Here is a 19,606-nt window from a genome sequence, read left to right on the forward strand (position 1 = left end):
CATTTACATTTGAAAAGAAAATCTCCATCTGTAAAGGTATCTTGTTCCCTGTACCAGGAAGAAGAGGGGGATGGCCTTACCTAGAAACTTATCAGAATGGAAGGCGAGGACTTAAATCTGCATGATAAACTTACTCATTGTTAACTGTGCTGTTTGGGCAATATGCTATTTGATTCCCACTAGGTTCCTATAGGTGACATCTCTCTGGAGCCTGGGTTACCGTGGTAACGGGTGTTGGAGCTATTTTTTCAGGAACTGAACCCCTTGTCCACTTCAGGCTGGATTGAGACCACCAACCCATCAACTGGGCCCTTTTGACGGCAAGAGGTTGGAACTCCACCCTCAGGGCATGCTAATGCTACCATTCTGTGAACATGTGCCCTACAAAGAGGCATGAAGGCTGACTACGCTTGCACAGATCATCAATTACCTCATCTCTCCTCACCTCCAATCATTTCAGACCACCTTGCCCCTTCCCCATAAATACCTCTGAGTCCCTATTTTCAGGGAGGTGGATCTGAGACTTGTTCTCCCATTTTCCTCACTTGGCTGCCTTGTGATTAAACCCTCTCTCTGTGCAATCTCGTTGTCTCGGTGATTGGCTTTCTGGGCGGCGGGCAAAAATGGACCTGGTAACAGAAAGAGAACAACTCTTTCATATGGAGCGGTAGATTTTATAATTCTGTATCTACTCTTGACCCAGGACTAAAATTTTATAATTAAAGCTATAAACTCTCTACCTGTGTCTGTATATATCTTATGTGTCTGTGAGTGTGGAATATGTGTCTACCTCTGGATGGAATTATCAAATTAGATTATAAAATCTCTTAAATTAAAGGAGCTCTATTCTGATTGGCTTAAGATAAGTAGGTGCTTATATAAATTAAATATTTCTAAAATTTGCAAAAATTAAGGAATTTGAATTTCCAATAATGTAATAATCCTTATTACATTATTAATCCATTATTAATCCTTATAATCCAATAATGTAAATATCCTTAAAAAACATATGGAATCTGATTCAAATGCTTTAAAAATTCAAGCTCATTGTATTTAGGTAAATCTTTGGCAAATAGATTAGTTTAATATTGTTGATTTAATAAAAACAGCTATGTCTTCAGCATTAAGTATAAGACAAGCTTATGTATGTAAGACTATGTATATTTGGATCTGTTAATGAATGTGTTCAACTACCTTCCCAAAACTGAATCCTAAATGATATCTTTTGTACCTAAAATTGCCTTTGACATTTCCCAGAGGGCCCTTGGAAAACCACAAAGTATTTATCTTCTACCTTCTAAAAAGAAAGATGCTAGATAATTAGGCCAACTTGATAAATTACTACTGATGAGTTGCATAGGAAGCATTGCCAAATCAGAAGAGATGCTTAGCATTCTTTAGGTTAAATTCATGTGGGTAAAATGTTATACATATTTCAGAAATTAAATGCTGTGTGGAAAGTCCCTAGAGATTTGTCGATGCCCTAGCTATCAACGATACATTTCTATTTATTAGTGTCCTGGTGTGGGCTTTGCCTGATGGTAAGCAACAACAGCATAGTGTTATTGGCCATAATTTCCAACATTTTCAAATGTTAACTGATGCAACTTTACCTCTTTAATTTGTATCTAGCATCTTCTAGGCTAGTGGTTTTCAAGTGTAGATTCACTTAACTTACCTATAGAGTTTTATTAATATTCAGATGTTGAGGACCTGCTCCAGATTTACTGCATCTTTTTACTTGATGACTTTGATATATTCTCAGTACATTTTAACGAGATGCTTAATGTATTTGTGTTATATTGTTTAGGATTACTATAGGTTATATCTGAAGATTTTTTTTCCCTGTAAAGATCATATTATCAATTTTTATCAATTAGATGTAATAGCCACTCTTCTTTGAAAACAAAGTTAATCACTATGTTTATAGGTATATTGTCTAAAACTTTTTGGATTGATTTTATTTTGTTTTGCCTGCCATAGAAACCACCACATTTCTTGACAATTGCATTATTTTTGTAATGAACTTTCAACAGATCTTTCCCCTTTGAAGATTATCGTTAATAAATTAACCACGGCCCTTTTAAATCTATTGTCATCTACAGATAGTTTTTGTTGTTGTTGTTTTATCCTGATGTTTCTCTGAAAGTACTTGTATTCAGCTACAGAACAGAAAGCTTTGACTTTAACAAAGGATTGTCTCAGAGCCCCAGGGAAAAGAGCTATCTATGCCAAGTACTGTTGGACACAGGCTTCTGATGGCATTGCTTAAACAACTTTGCAACCATAACAGTGAACTAAGTTAAGATTTCCAGAACTCTAGTTGAAAAGCAGATGCTTTCATGAGACTGCTAACCCATGACCAAGCGGAATAAGAATTAATTATACAAGACTGAGTGAACTGATGAGAGATGATTGCGGTTTTTGTTTGGAATATTATTGATGTTTTAACATTTTATTTTCTAGATATAAGGAACTCCATTATCTTTTCTCTATATCTTCAATCTCTAGTTCTATCTATTTATATCTGTAACTCATAATGACTTAGTAGACTCTGCTTTTGTAAACAGAAATGAAACATTTATCTTTATCTCCTTGCCTGGGCCTCCAGAATTCAGAACCTCTTATGCGTATTATTACTTTCATGGCAATATCATTATTTGCATGTGTTCAATAAGAGTTTGCCCTCCTTATTAATAGCATATAATAGAAACTATGGTTATGCAACCAAAGCTTTGCCTGAAATGTCATAATTGAGAACGATGCTTATTGAATCAGATATAAGTAGACAACTTTAAGGACCTAAGGTTGACTGTATGGAGCCAATGATTTCAAAAGCCCTCTTTTGAAAAGTAGTTGAGTAATTGGCTTACAGAGTTCCCAGGCTTAGAGATCAGTAAGGAAGTTCAATTCCAGGCAGCCCCAGGAACCTCATGATGCTTGAGGGACCTTGAAAAGAGGAATTTATTCAAATTTATAGATATTGCAGGTGAAATCTGATGGTGAGTTCTTGGCTTGTCTTCCTAGCCTGAGGAGGCTTTTAAAACGCCAATTTGAGATTCTTTATGAAACTTCTAGCAAAGCAAATTTAAGAATGCCCACAATTATCTAGCACAATGCCTGGCACATTAGCCTTGCCCAATAGTTATTTCTTGAATGAATGAATGAATCCATAACAATTATGTTAACAATCTTATTCTTTTGTTAATTCAATAAATATTTAATGAGTTGATACAAGTTGCTTTCCTAGGTTCTGGAGACATAAGGGTAAATAAGAGAGAAATCACAGAAATTACAGTCTGGTTCAATCTTTAGATAAGCATCTAGAAATCAGCCTTTCACCCCTGTCTCTCAAATTTGGTTTCATATAAGCACTTTTCTGGGAAAATATTTGATAGGGACTTTACTTAGGGAAAACGACACATTCTGAAATATAAAGTTAGCTCTAAATCTAGATAGATAACAGGTATAAAACATTTTTGTGAGAGTTGACCAGGATGTGGAATGAATTTCAATAAGTGAAAATGTTCAAAGGATCAAAGTTGGCCAAAAAAAAAAAGCAGGAAGTTTTAATTTTGTCCTTAGTCCAACTCATAAATATATGTTAAATAATATTTCTGCATGAAGTGAAATTTAAACCAATGATACAAACATAAGCTTATGTGTTTTACAATAATTCACAGTATATATCTTTCAGCCTAATATGAAATTCTAGAAAGTTGATAGTTAGACTTTCTAAAGAGCAAAAAAAGGATTTACATGCTTGTTTCAAATAAATGATTTGAATTAAGTGGTTGTTTATTTAATCTCTTTATTGTTTTTTAGGGTACTATTCCTATATTTTTCAGCATCCTGGAAACTTGTATGATAATCTGACAGTATTTAATTAAGTGGAAATATCAAAGTGAAACAATCAGTTAAAATAAAACTAGAGACTGATATACTAAATAATTTGGCTTTGATCACATGTAATATAATTATTTCTATCAGCTTATCACCCAAAGGTTCTAGACAACCACATTATCAACAAATTAGCTCTTTCTTTGAATTTTCCAGGACATTTGGATTTTCCTTGACCACATACTAGAAATATTTCTGTTCATGGAAATTAATGGACTTTAGATGTTGGTTGATTAGAACGTTATGATTTACTATCATCTTTCTTTGTAGTTAATTAACATTTCCATTAACTTCTTAGCATTTTCCCTGTTACAGAGGCATTTCTGTAAATTCTTCAAAACAAACAACTAAGAAAGAGAAAAATAATACTCCAACAAATACATATGGCCTTTTAAAATATATGAAACTAAAGCAGGAACAAAAATTATCTAACAATTTAAAAAACAGATGATTCATCTATACACTGACTTATGAGTACATTTATTAAAATATTTCAAAAAATTGCAACTTATCAAAGTACTTGCAAGGTCACACATTGCCAGAGGTAAGATCATCTTTAAAAGTTAGACTATAATCTAAATTTAAAGACTTCCTAAAATGTAGTTTCTACAATTTTCTTTAGTGATTTATTTTTAAAATGTAAAACTCTTATTTTTCAACTTAAATCCCTCTTGTTGCAATTGATTATTTTGAAGTCTGGTTTAGAAAATACGTAATAGTGGCTACTTTCTTTCAAAGGTCTAAAATTTACGTCTGTAGAGGTGGGTTTTTTTAAATTTGTGAGTCTCCATGCTTTTTGTCAAGCAGCAGAGGTTAACAGCTTTTATTCAATAAAGGACACATGAATAAATGAAAATGATGGAAGATGTTCAGGCCTATCATACCATTCTGAATTCTACATTTCTTGTGATGCATCCGTGACCTGGGACTGCTCTGAAGACAGTACTACCTTGCTGATGCTTGGCCACTTGGAATCTGTTATGACTCCAAAGCAGGCCTAGGATTCCAAATACTAAAAATTTTGCAGTTTGCGGCCTTCATTCAAAAGAACTTTGTCTCCGCTTTCTGCCAATGGAACAAAGAGATAGGAACTGCTATTCCCTGGGGGAAAAATATCAACTGCTAGCAAACCAAGATTTTCATAAGACCAAAATGCTCAGCAGTCTTTCTACCTCTAGCACTGAAACCTCTTCAGATCAATCCCCCGGCCCCTTCTGGAATGCTAAGCATCAGTACTAAATCCAAAAATGCCACACATAGATGCAGTAGGAAGGGATCTAAAAGCCAACCACCCAAAAGCACATAGCCCCTAGCCCTCCTTCAAATGATGCATCTTGTGAAATGGGGTTACTGTAAACCAGAGCTCATGCCTGAAAATTGGAAATGCTCTCCTGGGAAAGAAGCCATTCACAGGAATGGTTTAATCAATTCTAAATCATCATTGATCCAACTACCTTAATTTCAGATGTTGGCATCTTGCCAGTAAAAATCAGAGGTCTGATTTGTTCTTGCTTAATGCAAAGAAAAAGAAAAAGCAAAATTAGCAGTTTGTGAAAATCTGATCTGAAGTTTGAATGTTTCATGGACCTCCACCCAGAACAAGATGAATATGCAACTGCAAATGATACCAATTTTAAATGTGGAACTATAGAATATATTCGTTGACCATTATTTAAACTTTAATCATTTGAAATAGTAAAGTGCTTCAAAAGGATTCTCTTGATTATAGTATGCAATTCTATTCTCCACAGATTCTCTTTCTTTTCAAATTGTGCTTCTTTTTAGGAGTGCTATCCTTGTCCATTTCCTTTTACATTCACGAATTGGGCTGTTACGAGGCAGCTTTCGCCACAGTTGTAGCTCCAGCTGTGACTGGCAGGCACTGGTAGAATTGCTTCTGAGCTTTGAAATCCCAGGAAAAACATACAGGATTCTTCTAACTTTTAATAATTTTATTAGGAAACTTATTCCTACAGCACAGTAGCCTTCATGGTGGGAAACTCACAGGCTACACAGAGATTTTGTAGTTGAAAATTCTCAAATCACAAAGCTGAATTAAGTACACTGCTTGTTACAAGCTTAAGTGACTGACCATCCATGTGGGAGATGTGCAATCAGAGAGTTCGGCTTGAGCACCAAAATGTGGTTAAAAAAATGTTCTTATCTATATACGTACATATATACATATATATACATATATATATATATATATATATAAGCCTCTAATATTATATCATCAGATAACCCAATATATGGATAACCCAAAATTAATTATCTACTCCTTTCCTAAATCTTATCATAGGAGGAATGCAGGAAGTAGAAAATATGACTGACAGAGATAAGATGCTTCAACCACTAGGAGTTAAACCTGTAGACCTGTACTAAAAAATGTGTTGGTACTTGTGTCTCTTGTTTCTGGCCTACAAGTAGGCACAAAAGAGAATAATTACGTGCTCTTTAAAAACTTAAAAGTAATTTTATTTTCTAAGAATTAAATTATAGTAACTATGGGAGGTAATGGATGTGTTAATTAACTTGATTGTGGTAATCATTTCACAATGTATACGTATATTAAATTATCGTGCTGTATGCCTTAAATAAGAATTAAATTATAAAATAATTATACATTGAATGAATGAGTTTGAGTCAGCCTATCAGAGCTTAGACAAAATAGCTTCCTAGCTCTAAAGACTTGACTATAACTTTTGAACCTATTAAGGCATCTTAAAAAGACTGTGAGTATCAGAAGTGGTAGTAGGCATCATCCATGAAAATATAGATGAAAGTGACAGAGACAGGTATTGGTTGCTATTCTAGCCATGCACACTCAAGGAGGTACCTGAGCAAGCTGACCAGATTCTGGTGATAATGGAGATACACAGCATTAGAGGGTGCCAAGTAGTGACCCAAAGGTGAGATACGTTTCCTCTTTTATTTTGAATTCACTGTGCTTGTTCTCACGATGTCAACAAATCAAAACAAAACAAAACAAAAAACAATCAAACAAACAAAAACCTTTTAAGTGTACTTTTCTAATATATAAAGATTAGAGGTTTTGTAAAATTTCATGTTTACAGCTTCTCTTATAAAATTAGATTGTCTGGAAATACTGGGCCTATATCCTTTCTTGGCAAGAATTGACAGGAATTGAATATTGGCTGCTCCCTTATAGATAGGACATTTCATCCTTGATTCACACAGTCTCCATCACTCCCTATTTTATTCCTCACACTAAAGCCCTTTTGACTTTCATTGACCTTCCACTATTTTCGATAAATTTTTTAAAAATAATATTTCCTTTACCCATGTTTCTGTCAAAGGTGGGAAAATGAAAGTAGCTACAAGGATGGTTAACCTCTACTCCAAGTAACAGTTATATTTCTAATAGTCAACTGATAAATTAGCGTAGCCTTGGCAATGTTTTAAATGTTAGTTAGACTCAGCACAACCCATTTGGGGCCACTCACTAGAAGAAACGACCGAACCTACATATTTGTAGAGTGATGAGTTCACTTACTCAATGTCACCTTGTGAAGACTGTCCTGGGAATGTTTTTAACTCAGAATTTAATAGATTCTTTCCCAATTGTGTGTTGTACTGCAAAACTCCAAAGGCACGTGCAGCTAATAATCATTGTTAACCACACAGAACAGTTATCATCCAACCTGAAATCTGAGTCTCAAGTTGGATATACATGTGAGAGGAAATTATACAAGTCACTGTGCTCAAGAGGTTTAGAAAATTTGTTATTGATGCATTACAGTGAACATTCTGGGCAATACATTAAGTAATGAGTCTGCTTCCTCACAATAATAATTTAAAGGCCAATCTTAAATAATTTGATGTTTGTGAGGGATAATGTATTAGCTCTTACCAATGTTGGCACCATCTGAAAGATCTAACCTTTGCTAAAGGAAGTATGCTATCTTCTCTCTTTCCTATTATGTCTCTAACCTGCTAGTCTCAAGCGAATTTAAAACGAATCTCGAATCTCCTTGTGGACCAATTAATCCTTTACTCTAGTCTTCTCCCTGCCCCAATTAGAGAAAAAAATATTCACATGAATTACAAAATAAATCATTTAAAGAAATTCTATGAATTATGTTCTTATGGCAAGCAGACCTCCAGGTTTTATTTTGTTTTTTTATTTAACTTTTATTGTTATACAAAGAACACATGTGCAGTGTAGGAAAGAAAAGATATACAAGAAAATGTAAATAAAAAATGAGAAAATGAAAGCTACTCATATTCTCATTACCTAGATAGATATAACACTGTTGATATTTTGGTATAGATTCTTTTAGATATATTTTTTACTTCTCTAGGTCTATTGTAGGTGAAAAAAAATCTTTGAATTGTCAGTATCTTCTAAATTTTAAAAAGATAAGTAATATCCATGCTTGTTAGTTAATTGGATTGCCCATGCCACAGATCTTTCATGACTCTCAGAATTTATTCTGTGGCTCTAGAAGGTAAAGAACAAAACCAGTTGGCTTTTCTCAATATCAGCCAGAAATGGACAGAATACCAAAGAGTGAAACCAGGAAAAAATTAGACAAGATATTTGAAAAGGAAAAGGAACGTCTTATCTTCTGGCTTTCTCTAAACAGTTTCTTTAATTAAAATCTTGGATTATTGGACTAAACACATCCATACACCTTGATAAATACTCCCCAAATTACACCATATTGGGATGGCAAGTCTATTGGAAACCCAACTAAATAGCATTACCAACATATTATGGATATTTTGCCTCATTATATTCTGTTTGAGAAGCCATGAGGTAAATATTTTTCTGAGCTAAATTACCTTATCTTTAATAAATATGCTAATATTGCCTCTTTAATTTGGAAACGCTAAAGTTGACATCAGAATTTTATGGTGTCATGGTTCCACATAAACTGTAATCATTCCTGCCTAAACAACATGCAGATGGTTTAATGGTTTTTTGACACCCATAAACATATTTGCTAACTACACTTTACAAGCCACACGGTTTTGAAAATAAGTAATAAAATTAACCCATGTTTTCAAATTTATATAACCCCTTGTTCAATAAAATCCTTACCAATATTTGACGAAACACAAAATAGGGTAGATGAATAATGTTTGTCACATAAAATGATATTTTTACTTAAGCTGGCAGGATTTTAGAAAAAACCTTCTTTGATTATGCCAAATTCATCTGGAAGAAAATCAACGCACAATTGTAGAACTCACAAAGTCTAAATAAGTGTTAGCACAAAATAGTCTCTCTTTGTTTTTCAGTGATTTGCTTTGAGAACATTTTATCCCACCCCACGCCTCCATGTGTCTCCCCTCCCTCTTTCATTTATCTCCTGCCATGGGAAAAGAAAGCAGCCAATAAAAGGCTCTGTCTGAAGACAAATCTAATTTCTTTGGCAAAATGTGAAGCTCAGCCTCCAAATATTTAATTATGTATGAAACTGTACAAGAGGTATTAAAAAAAGAGGTATTTAAAAAAGCAAGGCTTATATCAGAAGGAAAAATTTTTGTAAGAAAGCGTTTAAGATTTAAACTTCCTGATACACAATACTAATAGCCTCCCCAATATCCACTTTTCCTTCACAATCGACTCCAACTATTAGATTCATGGGATTCCTGGAATGAGTCTACTGTCTGCCTGGAAAGATGAACACATAACCTAGCGCAAGCCACTAGCACAATCGATCACAGAGGCCAAGGTGGTTGGTTCAAAGTTAGGCATATGAGCTAGGTCAGGATAATAAGAATGACTTTCCAGAAATTTGCTTGGAATTCCAGAAGAAAGACCATCTCTCAGAAGATGTGATGTGCTAGGCACTCAGCATTATAATAGACATGGTTGAAATGTGACATTAATGGAATAGGATCCATTTTTGGTTGATTGGTATGTTTTTATGATGGAACTCTAAAGGGGTCGGGTTGAACATCAAGGTAAGACGGGCTCTATAGTACTTAATCACTTAGCTCAGTTCCCTTGAAGACTCAATGCTGAGTGAAAAGGTCTGATTGTTATTGGTCCAATTACTGTATCTGTCTTAGAAAGTTTGTTTTAGTAATACTAGAATTCAAAGTACTTTTCTGCCTGTGTTGTACTGACTAATATCAATATAACTCTCATCTATCAAACACACAAAATATATTTAGGAGCTGAGCCTTAAATTAGTCAGAATGACTTTTGTTTCTCTTTTGAGAGGGGAAAGAAAACATGACAATAGTCTACATAAGGAAAGTCCCGTAGAAAGCATCACATAATTTTCACAACACTGAAAGCAAGGTCATGGCAAACAGAATTTCAGGTATATCTTGCTTTTTGTAGCACTCTCAGATGAAAGCCACACATTCACCCTATCTTTCGCATTTTAAGGCTTAAAGAGAAGAAACTCATGCTATCCTCCTGAGACACTCTTCCAATGTCCATGAAGACTTGACAGTCTACACACATTTCTGTATTGTAATCATCTGCTTACAGGTCTTTATGCTTACTAGACCTTAAATTCGTGGAAAGCAGGAGCTGTATCTCTTTTATCTTCCACCCACAATTTCTGTAACATAATAGATATTAAATCAGTGATTGTTAAATTAAAGAACACTTTGGATGCTTTCTCCTCCTTCGACTTCTTGCCAGTCTCCAATCTACATGAAGCAAACCACACTTTCTCCATTCTCTTTTTGTAGCTCTTGAGTAAGACAGAAATCACTTAATTTCATTGACTTGCTCCATGACAAATTCACGTTATTCAACTAGCATTGTAACTTCAATGACACTCACAAATCCATATATTTATTATGGGATATTCCATGCTCCACAAGAAATTAGAAATTTTCTCATTTTTTTCAAAACCTTGATTGATCCCATCTTCCTTTCCTTTTATTTAATTATCACACTTCCTGCTTCATAGGGGACTTTGACACCGTCCAATGTGAGCACCAGTTTTCTTCTCCTTCATCTCAAGAAGTAGCTACATTTTTAGCTATCCTCATCATATTTTCTTCTTTACAAAGGTAAACCCTATTCTGTTGTGACCTTCTCAGCTCCAAGACCTTCACTTATCTACATTCCCTCCTTTACCTATCTTTAATCTATCCCTTCCAACTTTCACACCTAAATTTCAGGTTCCTTGAAATCTAGATCTATTTTGATCATCTTTGTATTTCTTCCTTCCTCCTGTACATAGGCAATGGTCTTGGAGAGAGTAATTACACGATAAATATTTGTTCAAATAATGGTAAAATACGTGATTCTTAAATTAATGAGGAATATTTTGTGTGTCACACAAAATAACCCAATCCTATCATATAGGTCTTTTTTTAAGGGAGCAGGGCATTGCCGAAAAATAGGCAGCCATTTGTCTATACGCAAAGCCACCTCTAATGAGAATTTTAATACACAAATGGGGGAAAACATTGAACATCACTTTTCAACTTCTTTGTGCACACATACATATATATCTTCTCTTGGTTCAGAGAGAGAGATCATTGGCATTTAGCTCAATTTCTTATCTTATTACCATCATGCTTCTTTATGTTGTTGCCTTATGCTTTTCTAATTAATGATGTTTGAAGGCTCTAAATATCTGTATGCCACTGAAATTTCTCACTTCAGTCAACTGATTTTCCTTCTTACATTCTTATCAAGAAATTAATATAAATACTTCTCTTTGCATATTAAAGTCATTTTAGACTTAAAGAGAAAACTTGGAGGAATGCCATCAAAAGAACTTTTCTAAATTATTTGCAAACAGTGTACCTAAGATCTTTTATTATTAAGTAAAATTATGGTAATGAATAACTTGTACAATTTTAATAATCCATTCTGCCCACAATGTAGAGTTTTCAAACGAATGTACTTTTGTTCAATAAAATTAAAGGTGTTTTTTTTTTTCAGATATATTTTGTAAGCATATTTTCTACTTCATAAAAATTTAGTTTGAGAAACCTGGTGACAAGGTCTTCTACATGAAAAGAGGCATCTCTGGTTGGAAGTACCTTGCTTCCTATGTTGCCACAGCAATGTAGCTGTTCATCACTGCAGGAATCCAATCACCAACTAAGAAAGACTTTCTGCCAAATAAAAGCAATTAATGAATCTTAACATATTCTATCTGAAAAGAATGATCTGGTGCAGAATTTGCCAATCTGTGTTCTCTGAAACACTCTTTAATAGTAATTCCACTGAAAAACGATTCTCCCTTTCAGAGATTCAGAGTTTACATAGGCTTAGTAAGATTCGAAGAAGTTTTGTGGTAAACAAGTCTGTATAAATCACTTAAGTACTTTTCAAATATATTTTCCCATAAACCTAGTTTCACAAACACTGACTAACATTTTACCGACCTAGGGTTTTTTGGAATGTATTCTTTCTTTTTTCTGTGGTCCTACATAGGCTTTTGGTCACCACAGAATTTTTACATGTATAATATTTATCAAAACAATTCCCAGAGTATACCAAGTGCTATGGTGAATTCAGAATTTTCAAAAGTCATAGCTTTTAATGTACTTACAATCAAAATTAGGAAAGTATGACCAATATACAAAATCACTGTCAAACATATAAAATTCTACATATTTAAATTATAGATGCATTCCAAAAGGTAAAAGAGCCGAATGTGTAAAACTTATTTCTAAAATGTATGCACTTGTATTGTTTGAGAAATACACAATGATGTTACCGTCTATGGTAATGTAAACAGCTTGACCAAGGTCACCATGTTTTCAGTTCTGGCCTAAATCCAGAGCTAGAATAATATGCTAAGAAACACAATAACAGTACACAGCCCTCTAGCAAATTCATACTTGCTTATAATAATAATTACAAATTCTCACAATTAAAATTAATGAAATCAAGAGGGGTGCAGGTCCAGGTCCCACAGACAAGAATAATTCCAAATAAAAAGCCAAGGAGCAGACATCTAGTTTCAGCTCCAACATTGTAAAAAAACTGTAAAAAGTCATCAATCCCATCCTCACAGCAAGGAAAAAGCTGAACCTACTGAAAATCAATGACTTTTCTTAAATCCTTCAGAGAACTGAGGTCAGAGGGCAAACAGTTACCTTGAAATCTGGAGAGAAAGGAGAATACGGAGAATCAGCTCAACTGAAGCAGAAGCTGATGGAGCAAGTAAGAGGTAGGAACACTCAAAAAGGAAATTTGATGAATTGTTGGATGCTGTGGATGAATGAGCTCGAGAGTTAAAAACTCTTGGGGAGAACCTACACTTTTATGGTTTTTTTCCCAAGATCCCAATCACATTTTCACAGGGAATACTAAAGAAAAAATTTCCTCCTGTTTTAAGCAAAGAGAGGCGAAAAGAAGCCCTTTTGAAATAGGACCAGAGCTTTTCCCACAGCAGTGGCCTGCCTTATAAGGAAAACTACATTGCCAGCCTTGTCTGACTTGGGGGAAGGGCAATTAACCAACTCCAGGCTCATTCCTGTCTCATGTAAAAGGCTAAGGAACACTTCTGACATCACAGCCCAGGGACTTAGGCCTACTTCAGAAAGTTGAGATTTAATCATAAGATTGTAGAACATTTCTCCTCCCTAACACCTCTCCACCACATCAACAGGGCTCCAACATTACACCTGAGAGAGCCACAAGACATAGACTCTACTTAAGAAGAGGATCTTAGGAAAACCCAGAGGCAATGGAGGAAGAAAAAAATTAAGAAAATTAGAGAAAACTGAAGCCTCTGGCAACTACACTTACAACAAACATTGAACAAAGTCCAACCCTTAGCCAGATGTCTTAGTCAGTTTGGGCTGCTATAACAAAATACCATAGATGGAGTGGCTTAAACAACAGACATTTATTTCTCATGGTTCTGGAGAGTAGGAAGTCCAATATCAAGTTTCTGGCAGATTCAGAGTCTGGAGAGGGCCTTCTTCCTAGTTTGCAGATGGCCATCTCCCTGTTAGTCCTTCACATGGCCTTTCCTTGGTGCACGCGCATGGAGAGAGTGAGATAGCTCATGTCTCTTCCTCTTCTCATAGGGGCACTAATCCCATCATGAGAGCCTGACCCTCATGATCTAATCAAACCCTAATTATCTCCCAAAAGCCACACCTCCAAATATCATCACCTTGGGGACTAGGACTTCAACATATGAATTTGGGGGTGGGGACACAAACTTTCAGTTCATAACATGAAATTAACAGAAAATCTCACAGTGAAGCTTAATTATGTTAGCTCCTATTACCCAATATATCATGTCTGACCTTCAAACAAAAAATTAAAAGGCATTCTAAAATACTGAAAAAAAAGTAGTCTGAAAAGACAAATCAAGCAACAGAACCAGACTTAGATATGACACAGATTTTGGAATTATCATATAGGGAATTTAAAATAGCTATAATTAATCTGCTAAGGGCTCTAATTGAAAAAGTAGATAGCATGATGAGTGATGTCAGCAGAGAGATGGAAACTCTAAAAAGGGATCAAAAGGAATTGCTGAAAGTCAAAACCAGAACAGAAATGAAGAACGTCTTTAACGTCATCATCAATAGACTGCACGTAGCCAAGGAAATAATCAGTTACTTTGAAGATATGTCAACAGAAACTTTGTAAACTAAAATGAAAGTAGGAAAAATATTTTTATGAACAGAACACGAATCCCAGAACTATGGGACAAATACAAAAGACATAACATACATGTACTGGCAATACCAGAAGGAAAAGAAAGAGAGAAAGAAGCAGAGAAATATTTAGAGTGATATGGCAGAGCATTTTCCAAAATTAATGACAGATACCAAATTACAGATCTAGAAAGCTCAGAGAATACAAGAAGAATACATAATAAAAAAAATCTACACCTAGGCATGTGATATTCAAACTGCAAAAAACCAAAGTCAAATAGGAAATTTTAAAGGAAGCCAAAGAAGAAAACACCTTACCCACAGAGGAATGAGGATAATAATTACATTGGACTCCTCATCAGAAACCATGTAAACAAGAAGACAGTGAAATGAAATACATAATTAAAAGAAAAAATGCCAACATAGAATTCTATATACAGCAAAATTATCCATCAAAATTGAATGAGAAATAAAGATTTTCTCAGGCAAACAAAAACAGAGTGAATTTATAACCAGTAGACATGTCTTGCAAGAAATGTTAAAAGAAGTTCTTCAATGAGAAGGAAATGATGTAGATCAGAAACTTAGATCTACATGAGAAAGGAAGAGCCTCAGAGAAAGAATAAGTGAAGATCAAATAAAATCTTCCATTTTTCTTATTCTTAATTGATCTAATAGTAATATAGACAACATATTAGGTGATTACAGCATAGCGATAAGTAAAATGAATGACACCAATGTTATAAGGAACAAGAGAGAAGAATTGAGAGTATTTTGTTAGAAACCTCCTTTACTAACTGAGGAGAGGCATAGTGTTATTTCAAAGTGGAATTAGATTAGATGTAAAGGTATATTGCAAACTCTAGGGCAAGTACTTAAAAATTAAGAAAAGAAGTATCATTGATATGCTAAGAGAGGAGACAAAATTGATTCATATAAAATGTTCAATTAAAACAGAAAAGGCAGAAAAAGAAAGGAAGATTTTTTTTTAAAAAAAAGAAACAAAGAACAAGCAAAACAAATAGAAAATGGTTACAAGCATGGTAGATATTAATCTACTTACATCAATAATCGCTTTAATATGAATGGTCTAATATACCAACTAAAAGACGGACTGACAGTAACTAAAAGCAAGACCCACTATATATTGTCTGCAAGAAACGCACTTTAAATACAGTGACTTTGATAGATTAAAAGTAAAAGCATGGAGAAAGATATGCTATGCTAACACTAATTAAAAGAAAGCTGGCGTAGCCATATCAATTTTATACAAAACAGACTTCAGAAGATGTGGTATATATACAATGGAATACTACTCAGCCATAAAAAGATGAAATCTTGCCATTTGCAACAACATGGATGGACCTTGAGGGTATTATGCTAAGTGAAATGTCGGATGGAAAGGCAAATACCATATGATTTCCCTCATAAGTGGAAGATAAAAACAACAACAACAACAAACAAATGCATAAATATAGAAATTAGATTGGTGGTTACATGAGGGAAAGGGGGGAGGGGGAAGAGGGAGGACAACAGGGGCAAAAGGGCATATGTGTACAGTGACGATGGTAATTAGTCTTTGGGTGTTGAACATAATATAGTCTACAAAGAAATCACAATGTAATGATGTATACCTGAAATTTATATAGTGTTATAAACCAATATTACCTCAATAAAAACAAATAAGGAAACAAAAAAAAAAACAGACTTCAGAATTAGGAAAGTTATGAAGGATAAACAGGGATATTACATATTTATAAAGGGGTCAATTATACAAGAAGATATAAAATTCCTCAACGTGTATGCACTGAACAAAGGAGAATTAAAATACACGAGGCAAAAGCTGATAGAACTGCAAGAAATAGACATGTCCACTATTACAGTCAGAGACTTCCACACGCCTCTTTCAGTAATTGATAGATCAAGCAGAGAGAAAATTGGCACGGGTATAGTTAACCTGAGCAACACTATCAATAACTTTGTTCTAATTGATATTACAGAATACTGCAGTCCAACAACATATAATACACATTATTTTTAAGCTCACATGGAGCATTCACCAAGATAAAACACATTCTGGGCCACAAAACATACTTTAACAAATTTTTTTTATTTTTTTCAGGTTTATTGAGGTATAATTTAAGGTAAAAATTATATATATTTAAAGTGTACAGTATAGTGTTTTGATGTACATATACATTATGAAATGATTGCCACAATCAAGCTGATTAACATACTTATTACTTCACGTAGTAACCAATTTTTTTGTGTGCTGAGAATACTTAAGATCTACTCTCTTGGCAAATTTCAAGGAAACAACTACAGTATTGTTAACTATAGGCACAATGTTGTACAGCAGATCTCTAGAACTTAATCTTCTTTCATAACTGAAACTTTACACTCATTGAACTGCAACTCTCCATTTCCTCTCCCCCAGCCCCTGTCAACTATGATTCTACTTGCTGTTCCCATGAGTTTGACATTTTTGGATTCCACGTATAAGTGAGATCCTGTGGTACTTGTGTTTCTGTATCTGGTTTATTTCAATTAGCATAAGGACCTCCAGGTTTATTCATGTTGTCGCAGGTAGCAAGATTTCCTTATTTTTTATTGCTGAATAATGTCCCATTGTATATATCCACCACATCTTCTTTATCCATTCCTCTGTCAATATACACTTAGATGGTTTCCATGTCTTGGCTATTGTGAATAATGCTGCAGTGAACATGGGAGTGCAGACATCTCTTTGAGATACTGATTTTGTTTCCTTTGGATATGTATCCAGAAGTGGGACTGCTGGATCGTATGGTAGTTCTATTTTCAATTTTTTGAGGAACTTTCTTAATGTTTTCCATAATGGCTGTACCAATTTACATTCCCACCAAGAGCGTACCGAGGTCTCCTTTTCTCAACATTCTCAACAACACTCCTGATCTGCTGTCTTTTTGATAATAGCCTTCCTAACAGGTGTGTGGTGATATTTCATTGTGGTTTTAATTTGCATTTTCCTGATGATTAGTGATGTTGAGTACATTTTCATATACCTAGTGGCCATTTTCATGTCTTTTTTTTTTTTTGAGAAATATTGATTAGGTTCTTTGCCCATTTTTTAATTGTCTTATTTGGTTTTTTGCTATTGAGGTGTATGAGTTCATTATATATTTTGGATATTAACCTCTTATCAGATATATGGCTTGCAAATATTTTCTTCTATTCCACAGGTTTCCTTTTCAATTTATTGATTGTTTCCTCTGTTGTACGGAAGCTTTTAAGTTTGATGTAGTCCCATTTGTTTATTTTTGCTTCTGTTGCCAGTAATTTTGATGTCATATTCCAAAGATCATCACCCAGACCAATGTCAACAATCTTTTTCTCACATTTTCTTCCAGTAGTTTTATGGTTTCAGGTCTTATGTTTAAGTCTTTAATCCATTTTGAGTTGATTTTTGTATATGATGTGAGTAGTTTTATCCTTATGCATGTGAAATCCAGCTTTTCCCACACTATTTATTAAAAAGACTATTATTTCCCCATTTTGTGTTCCTGGCATCCTTGCTGAAGATAAGTTGACTGTAGATGCTAAGTTTCATTAGGTTCTCTATTCTGTTTCATTGGTCTATGTGTCTGTTTTTATGCCAGCACCATACTGCTTTGATTACTGTAGCTTTGTATTATAATTTGAAATCAGGAAGTGTGATGTCTCCAGCTTTGTTCTTCCCACTCAAGATTTCTTTGGCTATTAGGGTCTTGTGTAGTTCCATATGAATTGTTTTCCTATTTCTGTAAAAAATGACAATAGAATTTTGGTAGGTAGGGATTACATTGAATCTGTAGATTGTTTGGGGTAGTATAGACATTATAACAATATTAATTCTTCCAATTCATGAGCACAGGATGCCTTTCCATTTATTTGTAATTTCTTCATTTTCTTTCTTCAGTGTTTTATAGTTACCAGTGTGCAGATCTTTAACCTCCTTGGTTAAATTTATTTCTAAGTATTTTATTCTTTTAAATTATATTGTAAATGAGATTGTTTTATTTCTTTTTATAGTTCATTGTTAGTGTGTAGAAATGCAATTGATTTTTGTATGTTGATGTTGTATCCTGCAACTTTACTGATTTAATTTATTAGTTCTAACAGTTTTTTTTTTTTGTGGAATCCTTTAGATTTTCTATATATAAGATTATGTCATCTGCAAACAGAGACAATTTTACTTCTTCCTTTCCAATTTGGATGCCTTTTTTATCTTTTTCTTATCTAACTGCTCTGGCTAGGATTTCCAGTACTATGTTGAATAAAAGAGACAAGAGTAGGCACCCTTGTCTTGTTCTTGATGTTAGAGGAAAAGCTTTCAGCTTTTCACCATTGAGTATGATGTTAGCTATGGACTTGTAATATATGGTCTTTTTTATGTTGAGGCACATTCTGTGTATACTAATTTGTTGAGAGTTTTTATGATGAAAGAATGCTGAATTTTATCATATGCTTTTTCTACATCTATTGAGGTGATCACACTAGTTTTATTCTACATTCTGTTAAAGTGGTATATCACATATAAAGATTTGCATATATTGAACCATTCTTGCATCCCAAGGATAAATCCCAGTTGATCATGGTGTATGATCCTTTTAAGTGTTGTTGAATTTAGTTTGCTAGTATTTTGTTGAGGACTTTTGCACTTATGTTCATCAGGGATATTGGCCTGTATTTTTTTTTTTTTTTCATGTAATGCCCTTCTGTGACTTTGGTATCGAGGTAATGCTGGTCTCATAAAATGAGTTTGTAAGGGTGTTCCCTCCTCTTCAGTTTTTTGGAAGAGCTGGATAAGTATACTCCTTAACAAATTTAAAAGTGTAGAAACCATACAAAATGTGGTCTCAGACCAAAATGGAATTAAATTAGAAATCAATAAATAAAAACATCTAGAAAATACCAAAATACTTGTAGATTAAACAATACACTTCTAAATAACACACTGATCAAAGAAGCAGTTTCATGAGAAATAAAAACAATTTTTTGAACTAAATTAACATGAAAATATAATTTATCAAAATCTGTGTGATTCTGTAAAAGCAGTGCTTAGAGGGAAATTTAGCACTGAATGTGTATATTAGAAAAGAAGAAAAAT

At 34.0% G+C, this 19,606-nt stretch overlaps 1 protein-coding gene across 10 annotated transcripts in view; it reads right to left on the bottom strand.

Annotated features, from left to right (window-relative positions):
* The window catches only part of LOC147916840 (uncharacterized), a 181,599-nt gene that overhangs the window by 101,348 nt on the left and 60,645 nt on the right, over positions 1-19,606 (bottom strand). For 6 of the 10 annotated variants that reach the window (XR_015552470.1, XR_015552469.1, XR_015552471.1 and 3 more), the window contains one exon: positions 488-629. The exons of 3 other annotated variants lie outside the window; for them this stretch is intronic. Coding sequence is in view for 3 of the 7 variants with exons in the window: in XM_087432147.1 (XP_087288273.1) it covers positions 488-629 (142 nt within the window). In the remaining 4 variants the exon portion in view is untranslated. Of the gene's footprint in view, positions 1-487; positions 630-2,873; positions 3,515-19,606 lie in introns of those variants that run through there. One more of the 10 variants, XR_015552477.1, reaches the window with a different exon arrangement.

The sequence above is a fragment of the Ceratotherium simum genome, chromosome 6 (assembly GCF_057802395.1).
Source record: "Ceratotherium simum simum isolate JZ-2026a chromosome 6, ASM5780239v1, whole genome shotgun sequence".
Taxonomy (NCBI): Eukaryota; Metazoa; Chordata; class Mammalia; order Perissodactyla; family Rhinocerotidae; genus Ceratotherium; species Ceratotherium simum.